The 21137-nt window shown below is 46.5% G+C and overlaps 1 protein-coding gene across 4 annotated transcripts in view; it reads right to left on the bottom strand.

Annotated features, from left to right (window-relative positions):
• Positions 1-21137, bottom strand: part of LOC144827733 (sodium- and chloride-dependent neutral and basic amino acid transporter B(0+)-like) — a 3091484-nt gene that overhangs the window by 744333 nt on the left and 2326014 nt on the right. The window contains exon 13 of one of the 4 annotated variants that reach the window (XM_078685940.1): positions 9769-9978. The exons of the other annotated variants lie outside the window; for them this stretch is intronic. Within the exon in view, the coding sequence (XP_078542066.1) occupies positions 9811-9978 (168 nt within the window). The 3' untranslated portion in view covers positions 9769-9810. Of the gene's footprint in view, positions 1-9768; positions 9979-21137 lie in introns of those variants that run through there. 4 annotated transcript variants of the gene reach the window in all.

Here is a 21137-nt window from a genome sequence, read left to right on the forward strand (position 1 = left end):
CTGGTGTGTAGATAGAGTAGACAGAGTTGATTCATCCAATTGCAATAGAGCGACCGCCCTTCTAAAGTTTTTTACAATTAGAGAATACTCTTTTAGGGATCCCAATAGTTCTTTTTGTATAAGGTATCATAGAGTATCCGGTTTTCCCTTTGCCAGACATGAAACCCATCGTACTATCCCAGCAAGGCCCTGAACCCAGCTGCTACGCATACCAAATTCTAACCTAAGGGTAGCCACAGTACAGCCATTGTTAGCCGAAGTTAAGTACCGTAAGAGTCTGCCCTCAGTAGTGTGTAAGAAACCCCATTGCCCTAGTTCAAGTAGTTCGGTACCATAGAGTAAAGAGGCCGGGATTTTAGCGCGGAAGGCCTCTAACAAATAAACAAAATGTCTTTTGCCTGTGGATTTATAGAGCGCACTTAAACCCTTGCCTTGTGCCATTGCCTTCCGAATGTTATAATATATATGGGCTTTATCACTCAAAATAGCAGATACTATTTTTCCTTGAAAGACATATGATTTTACAACTTCTAACTTATGTCCACCTACCGACCACATAAAATTCCCATATATCTGTTTTTTCTTACCTGTCATACACATGACTTTACTTTTTAAAATATTTATCTGCAGAGCCTGGGTGAGATCGTCGCACCGCTCGCTTGCGGACCGCATCACGTCGCTGCAAGAGTCGTCGCAGAGCAATCGCATCGAGGGGCCGCGAGAGGAGAAGATCGACGCTGCGCATCCCACCGCCCCTGAGATTGTCGCCGTCCAGAAGATCGGCACATCGTACCTTTGCGAGATGCTTCCTACGAAACCTGCGCACCGGAATCCATACAAGGTATCGCATCCCTCCCCATGCAAACAGGAGTTACCCCAACACGCCCGCTGCATCCAGCGGGGTTGTCGCATCGCCTTCCTAGGGTCTGATTAGAAAAGAAGAACTTATCCAGGCAGAAACGGCTAAGGTGATCAACACAAATAAAAGAAGTTTTGAAGAAACTGAAAGCACAGTGCAAGCTAAAAGAGCCAGAAAAGGTGATAATTGGCCTAGTATTATTAAGAGACTGAAAGATCATCTTAAAACAATAGATGAAGAACCTGACCAAGTAAATGAAGCAACGAGAACAATCTGGGCCATCCACTGAAAAGCCAAGAAGGAGAAGTCCATGGTTACAAAAACTGAATAATAAATTCAAGGGTCCTGAATGGACATATATAGTTCTTCAAGACTTCGAGAATCTTGAAATAAGTGGAGATAGTGATGAAGAATTAAATGCTGATTGAATTGACGAAGATGTGAGACCAACTTGAAGAAACAATTCCTCAGTTTGTATTCGGTAGAAAATTTCAAAAGACGGAAGAAATCTTCCTGGTCTAAAATGATAATATAACTACTGGAGAACAGAAACAAAACTGTGTAAAGAGATGCTGTAGAATATGTATATGTAGCACATTTCTAGTACTTATAGTATGGTTAGTACTGACAATAGCCACCCTTATCTAATGACTGTGAATAAACAGAATGACACTAATGAACATGGAAAGGTAGTCCCAGGATCTACGCAAGACAGAGTAGATTTAGAAACACAAGATGAGACAGATTTACATCATACTGTGAATAAAAATGATACAGACTTAAATGTTTTTTGCAAACCTGTTAGTACACTATGTAGAAACCATGGAAGTTAGTCATTGTTATGTGTGTATGAAATTGCCAACATCAGTAACAGATGGTGTACCATAGGATCATTTACCATTGACATATGGTATTCCACGCAGTATTTTAACTAGTTTATTTTATAGAACTGGAAAATTACAAAATATTTATTTTAACATAGATGTGATTTTTTCTGAAGTTCCTCTGAGGAAGAGCATGAACCCAGTCCTTAGTAGTAGAGACTCACAATTCATTCAAATTCAATTATTGTGAAAGGTCTCTCTTTCACGATTCCTCCTTCTCCGTTAGTTCTGACCACAGACGCCTCTCTAGAGGGCTGGGGGGCAGTATTGCAGGACCTGCAAGTAAGTGACCACTGGTCTCAAGAGTTACGCACCTCCCATATCAACCTTCTGGAACTACGGGCGATTCGACTGGCTTTGCAGGCGTTTCTTCCAAAAGTTCGGAATTCCACTGTCCTGGTCCGTAGGGACAATACTACGGCCATGCGGATTCATTGAGCTGCCTAAGGTTGGTCTCTCACGAATGGGAACTGGACCAGAGAACTCTCGAAGGAATATTCTCTCGTTGGGGCACTCCTCTTATAGACATGTTCGCGACCCTAGAACACAAGAAATGCTAATTCTACGCAAGCAGTTTTCACCATCAAGGACTGGTGGGGAATGCTCTTTCGATAGCCTGGTCAGGCACATTTGTTTACGCCTTTCCTCCAATTCCCCTGATTCCAAGAATACTGAGGAAACTCAAGACGGAGTCCTGCACAATGATTTTAATAGCTCCAGCTGGGCCCCACCAATTTTCGTTCTCAGAGCTTTTCCTTTTGTCCCAGGATCAACAAATTCACCTGCGTCCCATTCCAAACCTGTTGACGATGTCCCAGGGCCAAGTAATGCATCCGGACCCGAGTTCCCTGCAATTGACAGCTTGGTTACTGAGCACCGAGAGTTCAGATCTTTAGATATTCCTCAGGATTGCAAAGAAATTTTAGCTCAGGCTCGAGCCCCAAGTACGAACAGAACCTATCGAGCAAAATGGAAGCGTTTTTGTGCATGGTGCCACAAAGAAAATCTTCATCCATTCACTTCAGCTCCTCATAAGATCTTACCGTACATTTTGTCTTTGGCCAGGTCAGGTCTCCAACACTCTTCCATCAAAGTGCATCTGGCAGCGATCTCTAGGTTCAGACGAAAAGCCCCTGGCCCTTCTCTCTGGTCCGCAAGAGTGATCAAACAGTTTCTGAAAGGTCTATTCAGTGCTTTCCCTCCGGTTAAGCCTCCTCCTCCATTATGGCAACTCAACCTGGTCCTCGCCCATCTCATGAGGGCTCCTTTTGAACCTATTCATAAAGCGGAGATTAAATTTTTGTCATGGAAGGTGGCTTTTCTTCTAGCGATAACATCAGCCAGGAGGGTTGGAGAACTTCAAGCTTTCACGATTGTTGAACTTTTCTTACAGTTCAAGATTGACTCTTTGATTTTGAGAACAAATCCGAATTTTATTCCAAAAGTCCCTTCGGATTTTCATTTGATTTAACCTGTTGTTCTAAAGTCTTTTTTTCCTCGACCTTCGACTCTGGCGGAAAGATCTGTACACACTTTGGATGTCCAAAGATGCATGAAATTTTATCTCCAACGCACAAGGGATTTCAGGAAGACTTCTCAACTTTTTATCGCTTTTATCGCTCCAAGGAAAGGCTTGCCCCTGTCAAAGCAGGGGATATCACGTTGGATAGCCAGCACAATTCTTTTCTGTCATCAAGCGTCAAGGAAGCCGCTGAGGGGACGGATCAAAGCTCATTCTACGAGATCAGTGTCATCATCTAAGGCTCAGTTCTCAGGTGTCCCTATCAAGGACATTTGTAGGGCAGCTACATGGAGCAGTGCCCATTCATTCACGAAACACTACTGTTTGGACTCTTCCACAAGGGGTGAGACAGCAGTCGGACAAGCGGTCCTGAGGAATCTATTCCAGTGAGCTTTCCCTTCTGTCTCGCCTTCCTTTATTGCACATTTTGTATCTGACAATATTGCTTTTCTATGGTTACACTGTGTTTTGGCTATCTATGATAATGCTTTTACTGTGATGTGCTGATATGCATGTAACAAAATGTGCATTTGTTGCTTACTGCTAGCTACTCTGATACAAAGCATGGGAATCTATGAAAGTCCAATACTGGGGCAAGAAAACAAGTTACTTACCTGTAACTTTGGTTCCCCAGTATTTGTATTTTCATAGATTCCCATGCGCCCACCCGCCTTCCCTGGGAAAGCTCAGCCTTCAGCAGATGTGGTTACTATTACACAACGGCTACGAAAATCTGAGGCTCTGAGGCTCTCTCAGGAGGGTTATATGGGGTGATGGTGCTCTGATTGGTTGTTGCAATTGTTTGGTCTCTTTTACAAAAAGAGGGTGATAGGCTACAAAATGAGCTGACGCCTAGGCCTATTTTTCTCTTTTGTACCTACTGCTATGGTATTTTCTATTAACTGAGGCTTCCATTCCGACAACGGGGGAACGATACAAAGCATTTGAATCTATGAAAGTCCAATACTGGGGCAAGGTTGAGTTGACACTGACATAATGCACTTAGGTAAGAGAATTATACATAATTTTCAAAGATGTTAATTACACATTTAATAGGGGTGTTTATACACAGATGGGTTGAGCAACTGTTAAGTTGCGTTGTTTTATTGTTTTACAGAGCCCCCTGACGGATGTATGATGGTACAACGCGGTATAAGACCGCAGACCATCACAACGCAGGTTTTACAACGCAAGTCGTTACAACAACTTGTGTTGGAGGGCGCTGGACTTAGGAGTAGTGTAATTTACTATTCCAACTCCAGTCTACATACAGTAGGGAAGGTGTTGGATAGTAAATTACACTATTCCTTGTCCTAGAGCGCCCTCCAGCGCAAGTCGTGATAACGACTTGCGTTGCGAAACCCGCGTTGTAATGGCACTGCGGTGTCATTACTGCGTCGTAAAGGATGTTTCCCCCTCCTGACTGATCATCTTGTTCAGAATTAATTGCTTTGACAGTCAAGAAATAGAGGCCTAAGTATCACAATTTTTATTTTCACATTTGACACAGCAGAGTGACTGTTATTTGATCCTGATGAATGCCGCTAATTTTTTTTATTCTGCCAGAAACATGTTGATCCATAGATAGGGTATATATCCATAACCCTACAATCACTCGTAATTCTAACCACTACCACTTAGGAAGGAAGAATAAAGTTGGAACCCCTAAATAGGTAGTTTTTAATGCACACTTTTTTCACCATTCTTTTGCACTCTGCCCTCCTTACCAAATCTAGTTGGTAGATCCAACAAGTGCTTTGCACTCCATCTCCTTCCCTCTTGGGCTAAGTTGTAGCCCACATGGGGTACCTTGCGGTCCCCGTGTGTTGGAGAAACCCAATGATGAAGCATGTCACCCTCGGGTGAGTGAGGGTTTTCGTCCACAACTGGGTTGTGCCCCATTGACTTCACCCCTTTTCCGTTTTTTAGGATTACAGTTTGTCGCTGCCCTATATTTAGTGTGAGATTCATAAGGAAGAATCAGCCCATCTAGAAAGGGAAAGAATTGGAGAGAGTAGTACCAGAGAGGGGTGTGACACTGGTGTTGCACTTAGAAGAGGTCACCTATCCTGTCATGAACCTGTCCTGATCTGTTGTCTCCTGACTACTCGGGAGTCCCTCTTACAGTTCCTTGGCCAGGGGTTGGTCCTCCCACCATTCTAGGTAAATATAATTCTGTGTAGTATGTCCTTGTACTGTTCTTCTTTCTCACCCCATCCAGGTACCATTGTTATGAGATTTAATTTCATTAATTTAATTGTGTCTTACTCTTGATCATTTGCTTTAAAGAAATTGGTGTATGACATGTATTGGTATCTGACTCACAAAATTATTGCATAGATAAAGCTTTTAAACTCTCTCTCTCTCGAGTTTGTGATCATTCAAAGAAATAAAGGTAAACTCATTCCACCTGTACTACTAACTACCTGATCTATTGACCAAAGGAAATTAAGAACCAATGTGATACGGGTAGGTAGGAATTGGTGTAAAGGTAAAATTCTCATGCAGGAAATATAAAATCTGGATTGCAGCAGAGATTAGCGGCTTACTTGTGAAAGTTTATGGACCCAGGTGAATATGGTAGTTTTACGAGTAACCCAAGCTGGTAATCTCGCTTCTTCAAGTGTTAGATTGAGAATTGGGCATGTTGTTTTGCTTGGAGTGACGTTTGAGAAATTCAGAGTTAATGTTGGAGCAAGTGGGTTGTATACTTATTCATTGTTGTTGTGAGTGACAGTAAGTTGGAGTGAGGGGAGCAACTGTTGGAGTAAAGGCATGCGTGATGGAGTAAATAAGATGAGTATTGAAATGGTTTCAGTGCTTGGATAGGTGGACTAAGTGAGGATATCATTAACAGCATAGGCTCAATATAGTTTGTGCTTCAGTGAGTGAGTTATGTTTTGGAGACTGTGAGGTCAATGCAGAATTGAGTGAGTTACTGCTGATAATGTGGGTGGGTGCATGAACAAATGTTAAAGAGCTGGATAAGTGGACTAAATGTTTCAATGAATTCTGTAATAATGGGTTGAATGTCGGTGTGACCCAGGTGTATATATGAGGACGTTGCTGCGAGGAGTAGGAGTTGTAGCGAGTGGCATGAGTCATGGACTCAGTGTAAGGGAGTTGTGTGAGTGGTGGAATGTGTTGAAATAATATTTTGATATACTTTGGTTTATAGCATCTGTAACTAGCCATGCGGAAGTGTTGTGAAGATAGAGATGATTGAAGTGAGAGGGTGTCTGTATCTGCAATCCTAAGAAATTGAGATACAAACCCGAACTGTTGCGTGGTGCACTGCTGCCCCAAACTTTTTAGTGGTTGTCTGAGACTAAATTAACCATCACAACAGAAGAAAGGGCAAACAGGAAAACAGAACAAGGGGAGTGGGAAAACGAGCCGTTCTTAGGTCAAAAGCAGGTACCAGTGTCCTACTGAATAGGAATAAATAAGACCAAAAAGATCTTAGAAGAAGTATTACGACAATCTTCAGTAACTGCTTAAAACATGAAAATGAGTAACTCACCCTGCTTGGGTCAGAAGGCAAACGAGGATTCCAATAGGTCTCTCAAGATCCACAGGGAGGGCCCGATTCACAGAACTAACTTAAGACAAAATCCTAAATGTACTAATTTTGGTATTCACAGAAGGCATTTAGTAGTAGTAAAGTTGGGATTTTGCCTTAAGTCTGTCTTAAGTCTGTCCTAAGTTTGTCTTAAGTTTGTCCTAATTCTGTCTTAAGTCTCAATTAAGTCTGTCCTAAGTGTGTCTTAAGTCTGTCCTAAGTTTGTCTTAAGTTTGTCGTAAGACTGTCTTAAGTCTCTCTTAAGTGTATTTTAAGTCTGTCTTAAGTCAAACTTAGTGCTGATAAGGTTGTTTCATGGGGTTTCCAAATCTTGTTCATTCCTTAGTGTTTAACTTTAGTTCTTGATGCTGTAGATTTGGTTCAAACCATAAAACGTTGGATAATCCAGGTGTCTATTTTCTTTGGGAACAGTGAGTTTAGAGTGCATTTTTCATTAATGCTATATTATTATTTGTAATGGAAAATGATTCCTGAACTTCTGCCAGGTTAAAAACATTCTCACTCATTCACTGTAGGTCTACGGCCAACTCCCTGGTTAGAGATCTGAAAGGTCCGTAGTGCTGTGAGGTCTTCCTGCTTACTGGGTTCCTGAGGTCTATTGTCACAGCTTCATCTAGATAAACACCCTAGGTAACCTAAGTTATTTACTTTATTTATAATTAGGTAGTGCCATTGCACGAACAGGCATGGCTCTGCCATTTTCCTGTGTCCACAATAGGGTATGCCTCTTCGATGGTATTTAGTTTCCCAATTACTCTCTGCCAAGCTGGAGCATGAGTTGGGTGCTAATGAAAGAGGGTGTTAAAGTTCATGTGCGTTGGCATGATCCTCAGCTTCGTTAGGTTGTTGTTTGATCATTGAGACTAAGGGGAAGCAATGGAACTTTGACATATTGCTTCTGAAGTAAGTATTGGGTGATGAAATCCAATGAAGATTAATGCTGACTTTACTTACATGATTCAGAAAAGGGGGTGGTGATGAACAGAGTGCCTGAATTAAGCAGACCACTCTTACCCAGTCCAAAGATCAGGGCTTGATACATCACCGTTTTTTAGCTCACTGCACCATCCCAGCTCAGAACTTGGCTATATGCAAATTAGTCTGTTCCTGTCCCAGTGCATGATGGGAACAGGGCAAACCAAACTACCAAGCCAATTCTTATACTGGGAAGGAAACAAGCTACCGGGGACCGGTTTCTGGCATTTCAGCCTCGTCGGCCCGGCTTGCTTGAATCCTGATGGTGCAATGAGCAAGGGACTCACATCTGAGTATACCCTTCCACGCTTACGGTGGACAAAATGATTCAGAAAAGGGGGTGGTGATGAACAGAGTGCCTGAATTAAGCAGACCACTCTTACCCAGTCCAAAGATCAGGGCTTGATGCATCACCGTTTTTTAGCTCACTGCACCATCCCAGCTCAGAACTTGGCTATATGCAAATTAGTCTGTTCCTGTCCCAGTGCATGATGGGAACAGGGCAAACCAAACTACCAAGCCAATTCTTATACTGGGAAGGAAACAAGCTACCGGGGACCGGTTTCTGGCATTTCAGCCTCGTCGGCCCGGCTTGCTTGAATCCTGATGGTGCAATGAGCAAGGGACTCACATCTGAGTATACCCTTCCACGCTTATGGTGGACAAAATGATTCAGAAAAGGGGGTGGTGATGAACAGAGTGCCTGAATTAAGCAGACCACTCTTACCCAGTCCAAAGATCAGGGCTTGATGCATCACCGTTTTTTAGCTCACTGCACCATCCCAGCTCAGAACTTGGCTATATGCAAATTAGTCTGTTCCTGTCCCAGTGCATGATGGGAACAGGGCAAACCAAACTACCAAGCCAATTCTTATACTGGGAAGGAAACAAGCTACCGGGGCCGACGAGGCTGAAATGCCAGAAACCGGTCCCCGGTAGCTTGTCTCCTTTCTGGTGAAGAATTGGCTTGGTAGTTTGGTCTGCCCTGTTCCCATGATGCACTGGGCCAGGGACAGACTAATTTGCATATAGCCAGGTTCTGAGCTGGGATGGGGCAGTGAGCTAAATAACGGTGATGGATCAAGCCCTGATCTTTGGACTGGGTAAGAGTGGTCTGCTTAATTCAGACACTCTGTTCATCACCACCCCCTTTTCTGAATCGTTTTTGGCCACTATAGGTGTGGCAGGGTATACTCAGACATGAGTCCCTTGCTCACTGCTCCATCAGGATTCAAGCAAGCCGGGCGTACGAGGCTGAAATGCCAGAAACCGGTCCCCGGTAGCTTGTCTCCTTTCTGGTGAAGAATTGGCTTGGCAGTTTGGTCTGCCCTGTTCCCATCATGCACTGGGCCAGGGACAGACTAATTTGCATATAGCCAGGTTCTGAGCTGGGATGGGGCAGTGAGCTAAATAACGGTGATGGATCAAGCCCTGATCTTTGGACTGGGTAAGAGTGGTCTGCTTAATTCAGACACTCTGTTCATCACCACCCCCTTTTCTGAATCGACTTTACTTACATGTCATTTTCAATTCTATGATCCTTCCATTTTTTCAGTCCTCATCTTGGTCACGCCTACTAAGATCCCTCATGCAAGTCCTTCCGCCTCCGCTGCCGGTTATATTTAGCAGCTTCACAAGAGGATTGGGTTCATGGTCCCCGTTTATGACCTCTCCCTAAGCATGGAAGGAGACCATTTAAGAGGTTGGGTGTCTTTTTTTGTACAGGAGAAAGTAGTGTTCTTTAAAACAATGTATGCTACTTGATTGTAAGTTGGTCGTGATTTTTTCCTGCCATAACTAAATGAAAGTAGTTAACTTTTTGTGTGTTGTATTTGTTTCTGTTAATTTTCTTAATGTATGCGTCCATAACAGATGTTATCATTAAAAATAAAAAAATATTCTGTGGCAATTGATCCAAATCAACCAACTCATTTTCAGCTTCAGCTCTGATCAGATATTCTTTATTCAAAAAATGCAAAACTGAATATTACACGTAAGCATTGTTATGGAAAGCAGTTCCAGTTCCATGAACATTCGGAATCTCTATAACAGTCTTATGTTTTGAAGTCCCCACCATATGCTTATATCGGTCTCCGCGGTTCTCTTTTAGGGCCGGACCCCAGTTTGGCGCTGGTCTGCATGTCTTCACAATACGCTGGAAAAACAAAAAGTCATAAGTATTTGGCTATACATGTGGAATCGTTGTGTCTTGTTACTATGCAATACAAATCAATGTGCGGAATGGTATTTATGTTCTCTTAATGATCGAATGACAATTACTTCTACATATTTGCACAAAGCAGCCGCCAGCTCTCTTTTCTCTGTTTGACAACTCTGGATTGAGCAGATTGCTCTCTTGAGGGGCATCCTTAGGCACTAACATAGCTTTGATGCAATGTAGTGAACATATTGGTGTGACACAATTAAGCCAACTTGTTATGAGAGGTTCTGAGATCCGATATATATGCTAGTGTGGTGAGAGGGGTGTGCGGTGGCAATAATAACACTAATACTACAATTACCATAGTAGTAGCAGTAATATTATTAGTAATAATTTTAATAACAACAACATTAACACCTTCCGTGCTCATGTCGGCAAGCACTACCTCGCTAGTGCTGCGCACCTCAGTTGGCCGACGCAGCCCGATCACTCATTGGAATTCCCGCACTGTGGCGGAATTTGCACTGCGGTTAAGGAGTTAACAACAACAATCATAATAGCACATGATGAGATGGGAGGATTATTTTGGTTTTGATTTTAAACAGTAAAGTCTGGCTAGCAATACATGACACTACTGGACATGTTACTTACCTTCGGAAACGCCTTATCTGGTTGAGACATGATGTAGCCACAGATTCCTTACCTTTGAACTTCCAGGTATCAGGCTGGATCCGGAAGATTTTTCGTAGCAGTAGCCCTGAGCGCCGGTAGGTGGCGTCGGTCGACTCCGCGCGACATTGTGGTCATGCAACTTCTCCGACAAGCTGAGAGGAGATGGAGAATTAAGTATGATCCAATAGATTTAAAAACCTATAAAGCCCTCCTTGCCGCGTATAAATCAGCTATCCTAGGTAAGAAGGCGGCATTCTATGAAGCTAGAATTAGCTCGGCGGGAAGCAAACAAAAAGAGATCTTCGCAATACTGAAGGAACTGAGCCAAAAAGGGGACAAAAACACCATGGGAGCCCTGTCGCCCTTTGATAGCTTTAAGGGGTTTTTCCTCCAAAAGGTTCAGGACATCATATCAGAAATTACTACAAACCCCTTTGATCCCAGTCCCCTGGATCAGAATATTCCTCCCTGCCCTAGTAGCCCTGGGCTTACTCAATGAATCTCCAGATCTGGGCTATCTACCAGCGATGTAGACGGAAGCAAGGGTTATTCCCCTATTGAAAAAAACCAGGGGCAGATCCGACAGCCTTAAAAAACTATAGGCCTATTTCACAGCTCCCCTTCCTCGCTAAATTACTGGAACAACATGTCTTGAAATCTCTTGCAAAATACTTAGACGACCACCATCTGCTCCATTCCAGACAGGCAGGTTTTAGGACACACCATAGCTCAGAGTTGGTGATGGTGTCAGTACTGGACGAGCTTAGAATTAGAGCCGACAATAAACATCCGAGTGCTCTGATTTTATTAGATTTGTCAGCAGCATTCGACACGGTCAGCCATAACATCCTACTGAGCCGTTTGTCGAACCTGGGCATAAAGGGGCAAGCACTTCAGTGGCTAAGATCTTTTCTGACTGACCGCACTCAGAGAGTCCAAATGGGGGAGCAGATGTCGACTTTGGGCCCCCTGTCCTGTGAAGTCCCCCAAGGCTCTGCTTTGTCTCCACTTTTTTTAAATATCTATTTACAGCCCTTGGTGGAGGCGCTTACATGCAGAGACTGCCAGGTCTTTAACTACGCTGACGACACCCAACTTCTGGTTCCGCATGACAACACCAGCCAGGCACCAGAATCAGTGAAAAATCTACTCAGGTTTACTGTTAACTGGATGGCAGCCAATACACTGAAATTCAACCCGGATAAAACCGAGGTGCTGATTATTCCAGCTCAAAATAGCCCTTGGTGTGAACTTTTCTGGCCTTTAGAGTTAGGTGTGGCACCAATCCCAGTGCCAGTAGTAAAGAGCCTGGGCTTGAAAATCGACTCAGATTTGTCTATGTCTGGCCAGGTGTCTTCGATTGTAGGTATCTGCACGGGTTTACTTAGGCAATTACGGAGACTTGTCCCGCTCCTCTCCACCCCTGTCTTACAATCATTTGTCTCAGCCATGGTCATTTCTCGGTTGGACTACGGGATTGCCCTTTACTTGGGCATCCCACAGAAGCTTCTAAGGAGATTACAGGTTGTACAGAATGATGCGGCCAGGTTAATTTTTAGTCTCCCCAGGTGCACGCGAGCCACCCCCCTACTTCACAAACTGCACTGCCTATTGAACAGCGTGTGCAATTTAAGAGCTTGTGTATAGCCCACAAGGATATGTATGGGGATGCACCAAAATACATAAAAGACAGAGTTCAAAAGTACGTGCCTGGCCGGGTGCTACATTCTTCGGAGGCTTGTAGGCTAGTCTCTTCCAGGTACAACTTCATGACTAAAGGGGGCAGAACGTTCTCGGTCCTCCTTCCACGGATCTGGAACGATTTACCGGAGAGCCTGCACAAGGAACCGGCCCTGCTCCTCTTTAGAAAGCTGTTAAAAACAAATTTGTTTAGAGTGACATTGACATCTGTCTAATGCTCCGTCCTTGCAGACATGCAGTGAACTGCTCCTTCTCTGAAGCGCTTAGAGACCAGTGGTGATTTGCGCTATATAAAAATAAAATAACATAACATAACATAACATGTTCATCGTCGTCATGACGTCTGCGTCATGACGTCTGCGTCGTCAATATAACCGCCACTCTGGCACGCCGATGTGATTACTTTTAACGACTTTCCACAGCAGAAGGGCGAAGCCATGAAATGACTGACCATATTGTGTTAAAAAATGAAAAGCTAGGGTCCTGAAGGGGAAAATTCCTGACGCTAAAATCAATTCCGTAATGAGGAGAGGATGGGTGGGTCAGTAAGGAATCTGCAGCTAGATCATGTCTCTACCAGATAAGGCATTTACTGAAGGTAAGTAACTTGTCCATCTGATAGAGACATCTAGCCACAGATTCCTTACCTTTGAACAGATACCCAAGTAATACCATCCTGGGAGGAGGTACTGAGAAAAGGTTTAGACCAGAAAATCCTGCAAAACAAAGCAACTAAACAGGCCTTCTCTGTGAACCTGGGAATCCAGGAAGTAGTGTCTGGCAAACGCGTGCAGTGATGTTCACGTGGCTGCTTGGCAGATATCGGAAACAAGGACCCCTCGCTGGAGAGCCGTCGTGGCCGCTTTTGCCCTTGTGGTATGGGCCCTAAGCCCTTCTGGGAGACCTACAAAGGATAACCCAGCAGGATATAGTCCTCTTTTGGACAGCTCAATCTTTCTTTGCAGTCAAGTACCCTATAAAGAGCTGGTCGACCACCCAGAAAGCCTTAGTTCGATTGAGATAGAACGATAACACTCTTTTTGGATCCAGACAATGGAGAGGCTCCTCTTCCTTGGAAGGGTGTGGTAGTGCATAAAAGGTGGGAAGACTAACTGACTGTCCCATGTGAAAGAGTGTCTCCACCTTAGGGAGAAAAGATGCCCTTGTACGGAGCACTACTTTGTCCATGGAGACTGTCTGGTAAGGAGGCTGTGATGACAGTGCCTGCAGTTTGCTCACCCTCCTGGCAGATGTTATTGCCACTAAGAAGGCTGTTTTGATTATGAGCAGCCATAGAGGGTAAGTGTGCAGTGGCTCGAACAGTGCCCACATCAGAAAGGTGAGAACTAAATTAAGGTCCCACTGTGGCATAATAAAGGGTGAAGGGGGGGATGTGTTAACCCTTTCAAAAATCTCTGCACCTGAGGAGATTTGGAAAGAGAAGGCTCAACAGGGAGCCTAAGAAAAGAGGAAAGGGCCGAAAGGTAGCTATTCAAGGTGTCCAGGGAAGAGTCTTGCCAGGCCAAGCAAAGTGTAAACAGGAGGACATCAAATAAAGATGCAGATAGAGGGTCAATAGACCGGTCTATACAATATTTACTAAATTTGTTCCATCAGCAGGTGTATACGGATTTTGTGGAGGGATGCCTGGCTGCCAAAATAACCTCACAGACTTCGGGAGGGAGGTTGAAAGCTGTCAATTGTCCCCGCTCAATCTCCATGCAAGGAGGCAGAGAGTCGACAGGTTCGGGTGGAGGACCCTCCCCGCTGTTGCGACAAAAGATCCTCCTGAAGAGGCAACGTGACCTGAGAATTGATGCTCATGTCTAGAAGCTTGGGATACCAAATCCTCTGTGCCCAAACCGGAGCCGCAAGAATAACTTGTGCCCGGTCACTCCTAATCTACTTTACCACTCTGGGCAGGAGTGTTATGGCCAGAAAGGAGTATAGAAGGCCTGTGCTCCACTCGCAATAAAAGTTTTGCAGAGAAAGAGCCGCCTTAAAAACTCCAACACACGAAACTGTTGAAATTGCATGTTTTCTTTGGAGGAGAACAGATCTAACCAAGGCTCTCCCCACTGCTGAAAGAGACCTTGTGCCACCTCGGGACAGAGACACCACTCATGATCAGCAAGGCACCTTTGGTTGAGCTCATCTGTCTTGGCATTCAGAGAACTGGCCAGGTGTTTGAACCACCAGGGAAATGCTGTGTTGTTCCAGCCCAAGTCCAGAGACGCAGGGCATCTTGGCAGAGAGTTCAAAACCCCACTTTGCCCTGTTTGTTGCAGTACCACATGGTGGTAGTGTTGTCCATGAACACTTGCTCGAGCCTTCTGTTTATTAATGGCAAAAAGTCTTCCAGTGACAGTCGGATTGCCTGAAGCTCAAAAAGATTGCTTTCCGGCGGTAGCCAAGCTCTTTCTTCAGTCCTATGATCTCCACTCCCCCCCCCAGATTGCCACCCCATCCAGAAGGGACGCATTTGTCACTACTGTGAGATCTCGGTGAGGAAGGGAGAGGGCTCCTCTTCCTTGGAAGGGTGTGGTAGTGCATAAAAGGTAGGAAGACTAACTGACTGTCCCATGTGAAAGAGTGTCTCCACCGTAGGGAGAAAAGATGCCCTTGTACGGAGCACTACTTTGTCCATGGAGACTGTCTGGTAAGGAGGCTGTGATGACAGTGCCTGCAGTTTGCTCACCCTCCTGGCAGATGTTATTGCCACTAAGAAGGCTGTTTTGATTATGAGCAGCCATAGAGGGCAAGTGTGCAGTGGCTCGAACGGTGCCCACATCAGAAAGGTGAGAACTAAATTAAGGTCCCACTGTGGCATAATAAAGGGTGAAGGGGGGATGTGTTAACCCCTTCAAGAATCTCTGCACCTGAGGAGATTTGGAAAGAGAAGGCTCAACAGGGAGCCGAAGAAAAGAGGAAAGGGCCAAAAGGTAGCTATTCAAGGTGTCCAGGGCAGAGTCTTGCCAGGCCAAGCAAAGTGTAAACAGGAGGACATCAAATAAAGATGCAGATAGAGGGTCAATAGACCAGTCTATACAATAGTTACTAAATTTGTTCCATCAGCAGGTGTATACGGATTTTGTGGAGGGATGCCTGGCTGCCAAAATAACCTCACAGACTTCGGGAGGGAGGTTGAAAGCTGTCAATTGTCCCCGCTCAATCTCCATGCAAGGAGGCAGAGAGTCGACAGGTTCGGGTGGAGGACCCTCCCCGCTGTTGCGACAAAAGATCCTCCTGAAGAGTCAACGTGACCTGAGAATTGATGCTCATGTCTAGAAGCTTGGGATACCAAATCCTCTGTGCCCAAACCGGAGCCGCAAGAATAACTTGTGCCCGGTCACTCCTAATCTACTTTACCACTCTGGGCAGGAGTGTTATGGCCAGAAAGGAGTATAGAAGGCCTGAGCTCCATTCGCAATAAAAGTTTTGCAGAGAAAGAGCCGCCTTAAAAACTCCAACACACGAAACTGTTGAAATTGCACGTTTTCTTTGGAGGAGAACAGATCTAACCAAGGCTCTCCCCACTGCTGAAAGAGACCTTGTGCCACCTCCGGACAGAGACACCACTCATGATCAGCAAGGCACCTTTGGTTGAGCTCGTCTGCCTTGGCATTCAGAGAACTGGCCAGGTGTTTGAACCACCAGGGAAATGCCGTGTTGTTCCAGCCCAAGTCCAGAGACGCAGGGCATCTTGACAGAGAGTTCAAAACCCCACTTTGCCCTGTTTGTTGCAGTACCACATGGCGGTAGTGTTGTCCATGAACACTTGCTCGAGCCTTCTGTTTATTAATGGCAAAAAGTCTTCCAGTGACAGTCGATTGCCTGAAGCTCAAAAAGATTGGTTTCCAGCGGTAGCCAAGCTCTTTCTTCAGTCCTCTGATCTCCACTTCCCCCCCCAGATTGCCACCCCATCCAGAAGGGACGCATTTGTCACTACTGTGAGATCTCGGTGAGGAAGGGAGAGGGGTCTGCACTTAAACCAACCGCAGTCTGGTAGCCCCTACTGCAGGGCTCTTGCAGTGCTCTCTGAAATCTGAACCAGGTTGGTGAGATTTACTCAATGCTGGGCCCATTGGAACATCAGGTCCCACTGCAGGGCCCACATGTGCTACCGTGCATGGTTCACTAGCAGGATGCAGGAAGCCATTAGGCCCAACAGCCTCAGAGTCATTCTTACTGAAATTCAAGATAGAGATTGAAACATCAGTATCATAGCCTGAATATCCTGGACTCGCAGTTCGGAAGGATAGGCCAGAAACTGCATTGTGTCCATAACCGCTCCAATAAAACGGGAGCATCTGAGAGGGGGTCAGGTGTGACTTCGGCATTTTGATAGTAAACCCCAGCGAATGCAGGAGGTTTGCCGTAGTCTGGAGGTTTGGGGACAACTGTTTGGGGCGAACCTGCCTTCAATAACCTGTCGTCGTGATAGGGGAAGACTGGAACCCCTGATCTCTGCAGATGGGCTGCGACCACCGCCATCACCTTTGTGAACACCCGAGAGACGCTGGGGAGACTGAAGGGAAATACTTTAAATTGAAAGTGCTCATGGCCCACCGTGAACCGCAGGTAGCGACGATGAGGAGGCAGGAGGGGGATATGAAAATAGGCATCCTGCAAGTCCAGTGCAACCATCCAGTCTTCCAGGCCTAGTGCAGACAGGACCTCAGTTAGGTTCAGCATCTTGAACTTCTCCTTTTTGAGGAAGTAATCAAGGGCTCTGAGGTCTAGGATAGGACGAAGGCCTCAGTCCTTCTTTGGGACCAAAAAGTAGCAGGAATAACAACCAATGCCTACTTCTGGCCTGAAAACTCTTTCTATAGCTCCCTTGGCCAAGAGAGTATTGACTTCCTCACTGAGTAAGCAAGGTGATCCTATGTCAGCCGAACAAACACTGGAGGGATAGATGAAGGGGTAGTCTTGAAGGGGAGTGAATAGCCCCTTCCAGCTTTTTGCAATACCCACTTGTCTGATGAGATATATCGCCACTGGTGGAGATGATTGCTTACTCTGCCACTCAACGGCTGAGAGTGATCCTGGGGGGATCAGTCTAGGAAGGTTTTGTTGTGGAGGAGGGGATTGTGGCTTGGCTCGACTTCTGGTTTCCTGACACATGGGGCCGGGGTGAACCGCATCCACGACCCAGCAGTGGTAGCTGAACTTGCAGGGCCCACTGGCCGGAGTTAGGTTGGTGCGGTTGATAGCCCCTTCCATAGAAACGAAAGGAATGGAAAGCCCTAGCAGTTGGGGTGAGGCCCAAAGACTTGGCGGCAGCCCGCAAGTCGTTGAAACACTCAAGGGCAGTATCTGCTTTGTCTCTGAAGAGACAGGAGCCATCAAAGGGCATGCCCATGAGGTTAGCCTGGACATCCTTTGAAAAACCAGAGTTCTCAGCCAGGCAAGGCGATGAACAGCCACTATCGTGGAAATCGCTTTGCCCAACGAGTCCGTTGTGTCCAAGCCACATTTGAAGGTGACCTTAGCAGCGTCTCTCCCATCTGAAATAGCTTGGGAGAGTAGAGCCCAGTCCTCCTCTGAGATTTTGGGCAGCACATGCTCAACCGTGTCCCGACCGCAATGCCAGACTCGGGGAAGAAATTATTTTCTTTCTGAACCTCTCCAGTCTCTTGGATTCCCTGTCTGGGGGAGCAGAAGAGAACAGGGCATGGGAAGTGGAAGAGTGCACCATCAAGCTTTGTGGGGTGGGGTAGCTGGTGAGGAAAAGTGGATCGCCTGGTACAGGGTGATGGCGGCGGGCGATAGTCCTATTCCAAGGAGACCCTGTGCTAGGTTTGTACCAGATACCCAGAGGAACACCTATAAAGACTCATTTAAGGGAAGTAGAGGTTCTGAGCTGTAGACCTCTGGCTGCAGGACCTGTGACAAGACATTAGTCTTGACTTCTACTGTAGGAAGCTGCAGGTCCAAGACCTCCACTGCCCTATGCACCACCATGGCAAATGATGCTCCCTCCTCCGTAGCAAGGGTAGGAGGGAAAGGCATGCCAGAGTCTGGGGAGGTGTCCAAACCACTGGCATCACCCAACATCTCGTACCAGTGTACATCTTGTTGGTGCGGGATTTCTTAGGGAACCTGCTCCCCCGCTTAATCCTCTTCCTCCATCTCTAACCTTTCAGAATAGGGCAGGATGAATGACATGGAGCAGTAATGCTCAGTCGGCGCTAGTCTCGGCGTTAGGGGATTCCCGACCGTCTTCGTATCATCAGGAATGAGGATCAGGAGGCGTCACAGGTACCCACCTCGCCATTGGACGCGACACAGTGGAAGATCACTGTGGAGGTGCAACTGGCGTCAGTCCAGACCCAGGAATGGGCTCAATTGGAGGCAATGGGGCTGGAGCTGCAAGTGTGGGAACCATGGGGGCCCCTCTATCCTGTGTGCCTGCAGGGCCCAGAGGTACACCAGCAGGGTGAGGCTGCCCAAATATGGCGCATTTTGCGACATAGAACTCCTTTAGCTGGGTGCGGCTCACTTACGGACTCGGAAAGGCAGGGAAAGGCGAAATCAACCCAAGCACTTGCTCCACAGAGGGGGGCTTTGAATGCAGAGGTTCTTCAGCCAGTCATGAGACGGGCAGGGTGAAGTCGAAGCGCGACTTCTTGTGCTTTTTGTGGTGCCTTTTACCTGACCAACAACTTCAACAAAGAGGATAATCGTGGAGTGGTGCACTACCAGGTAGCCTTTCCCGATAACAAAAGACTCAGTAATTTCTTTATGTGAAGAATTCCTTTATTTCAATGACATAAAAAATGTGGACTCCAGCCAACGCGTCCCGTTCAATGTCAATTGAACTTCCTCAGATCTGAAAAATTACAATATAAACAACATAAATACACAAATTCAAGACATAATCGTCAACAAAGACAGATTTACATAAAACCTTTAATTAAAATTGCAAAACGAGTTGATGAGCTCGCAACAAACAGTCAACTTTACGCGACTGACTATAGTTGCAAATGACTCGCCACGCCCCCAGCGGTCACGACACCAGAATGGCTGACAAAATAAAGCGGCAAAACCGGACCTGGCTGGTACCACCATAAGACTCGCATTACCATCCCCTCCAACAAGCAAATTAATCTTGACTTGGGGTACAGTGTTCCAAACCCGGGAGGATACCCCCCGGGGCGGTTTGCGTAACCATTTTGCCACGAGACACAAACCTATACACTGTCCCCATCATGTTTCTACGGTCCTGCCTGTCGGCGAAGAGCCAACAATGCTCAGTAAAGGGATGACAGAAGCCTGACACTGACCGGAAGAGCTGCATCGCCCCCCCACCCCTCAGCGGGCACACGTCCAAGGCAATGGTCTGGCGGTGCCGCTTAAACTGAGATATGGAAGGGGAGGGGTGGAGGGGTTACAGACTCACTGTGGTACAGCTCCTTCGCGACCAGTTTTTTTTTCTTCTTTTTTTTTTTCATCCTACCCGTCACACCCTCAGTCAGCCGGTCGGGCCGGTCTGCCACACCTGCCGGCCTCGCCCTTCAACCCAGCCGTCTTGCCTAGCCTACTAGCCCAGGGGGTACTAGGCATGGCTTATCTTTTCAGCCAACCCCGGTCTGTCCTGCTACTACCTCCATCCAGCAGCCAACCAGCCCAGCTGAAAGCGGGGAACCAATCCGCAGACAGCCATTAGCTGGTTGGCCTTGTGCTGGTCGGACCTAGGAGGGTTCGCCTGGACAGGGGGGCGACTTAGCCTGCTAGCCATGCCGTTCGGCCCTGTCGTTCCATCCAAGCTCATCAGCCCGGTTGTCAGCCCAAGCCGGTCAGCACAGCAGCCCAGTCCTGCCTGCTGACCTACGAAAAAAATTGCCATTCAGCCGGCCTGCCAGTCAGCCCTCTTTGGGGTGCCTGCCCAACAGTCCAGCATGCCAGGCTACTAAAAACGTTATGACATCGCTTTCATATGTGTTATGACATTTCTGTCATATTTCGTTCCGGTACCGTCACATTCCGTTCCGATTACGTCATCTCGTTTCACCATGCTGGGAATATCATTGACCCACGAAGTTCAATGAAGACATCCCAACTGACCGCCCTCCCCTAGGGGAGGCAAGTGAAACTACACTTGATCTTAGCCAAAAGGCCGAGACCGCGACCAGTGACACGACTAAACGGCATCAGGGCAGCAGAACAAAGAGGGCGACCAGTGGGCAGGAGAGATATAAGTACCTCGCCCCCCGGCCCCATCCTGCCCGGAAGTGAGGCGGGCATGAGGACCCTCAAGGGTCCCAAAACACTGCGCGGCTGACTCGTGTGCCATCCTGTGGCACTAAGGGGGGGCGCCCTCTTAGGAGGGCCCCATTTGTGGGACCTGCATTAGTCAAGGAGGCCAGTTGGCTGCTTGCTCTGTTCAAGCCATCGTCCCAGCACCTTCTGCCCTTCTACTTCTTTACTTCCCACACTTTGCCCTTGCCCCCTTCTACTATCTGTCACCCGCGTGTCTAGGAGGACATATGTCTGCCTGCACCGTTTGACCTTCCCTTTCACTTTTTGTCTCTACCCATGGTTCATTGGCCTTCCTGATCCCTGTATTCACTTTTTTTTGCGCATCCATGGCGGCCCCACCCACTCGGTCAGTCTGTCTTCCCACTTATCTCACTCGGTTTCGCTTTGGTTTGTGCATCCATGGCGGCCCCACTAATTTAGCCAGTCTGTCTTCTGTCCCACCAATGTCATGGGCACCCCATGTTTCACTACACTTTTTTCACACTCCTATGTCGGACTATTGCTTTACTTGCATG

Source organism: Lissotriton helveticus, chromosome 4_1 (genome assembly GCF_964261635.1).
Source record: "Lissotriton helveticus chromosome 4_1, aLisHel1.1, whole genome shotgun sequence".
Taxonomy (NCBI): Eukaryota; Metazoa; Chordata; class Amphibia; order Caudata; family Salamandridae; genus Lissotriton; species Lissotriton helveticus.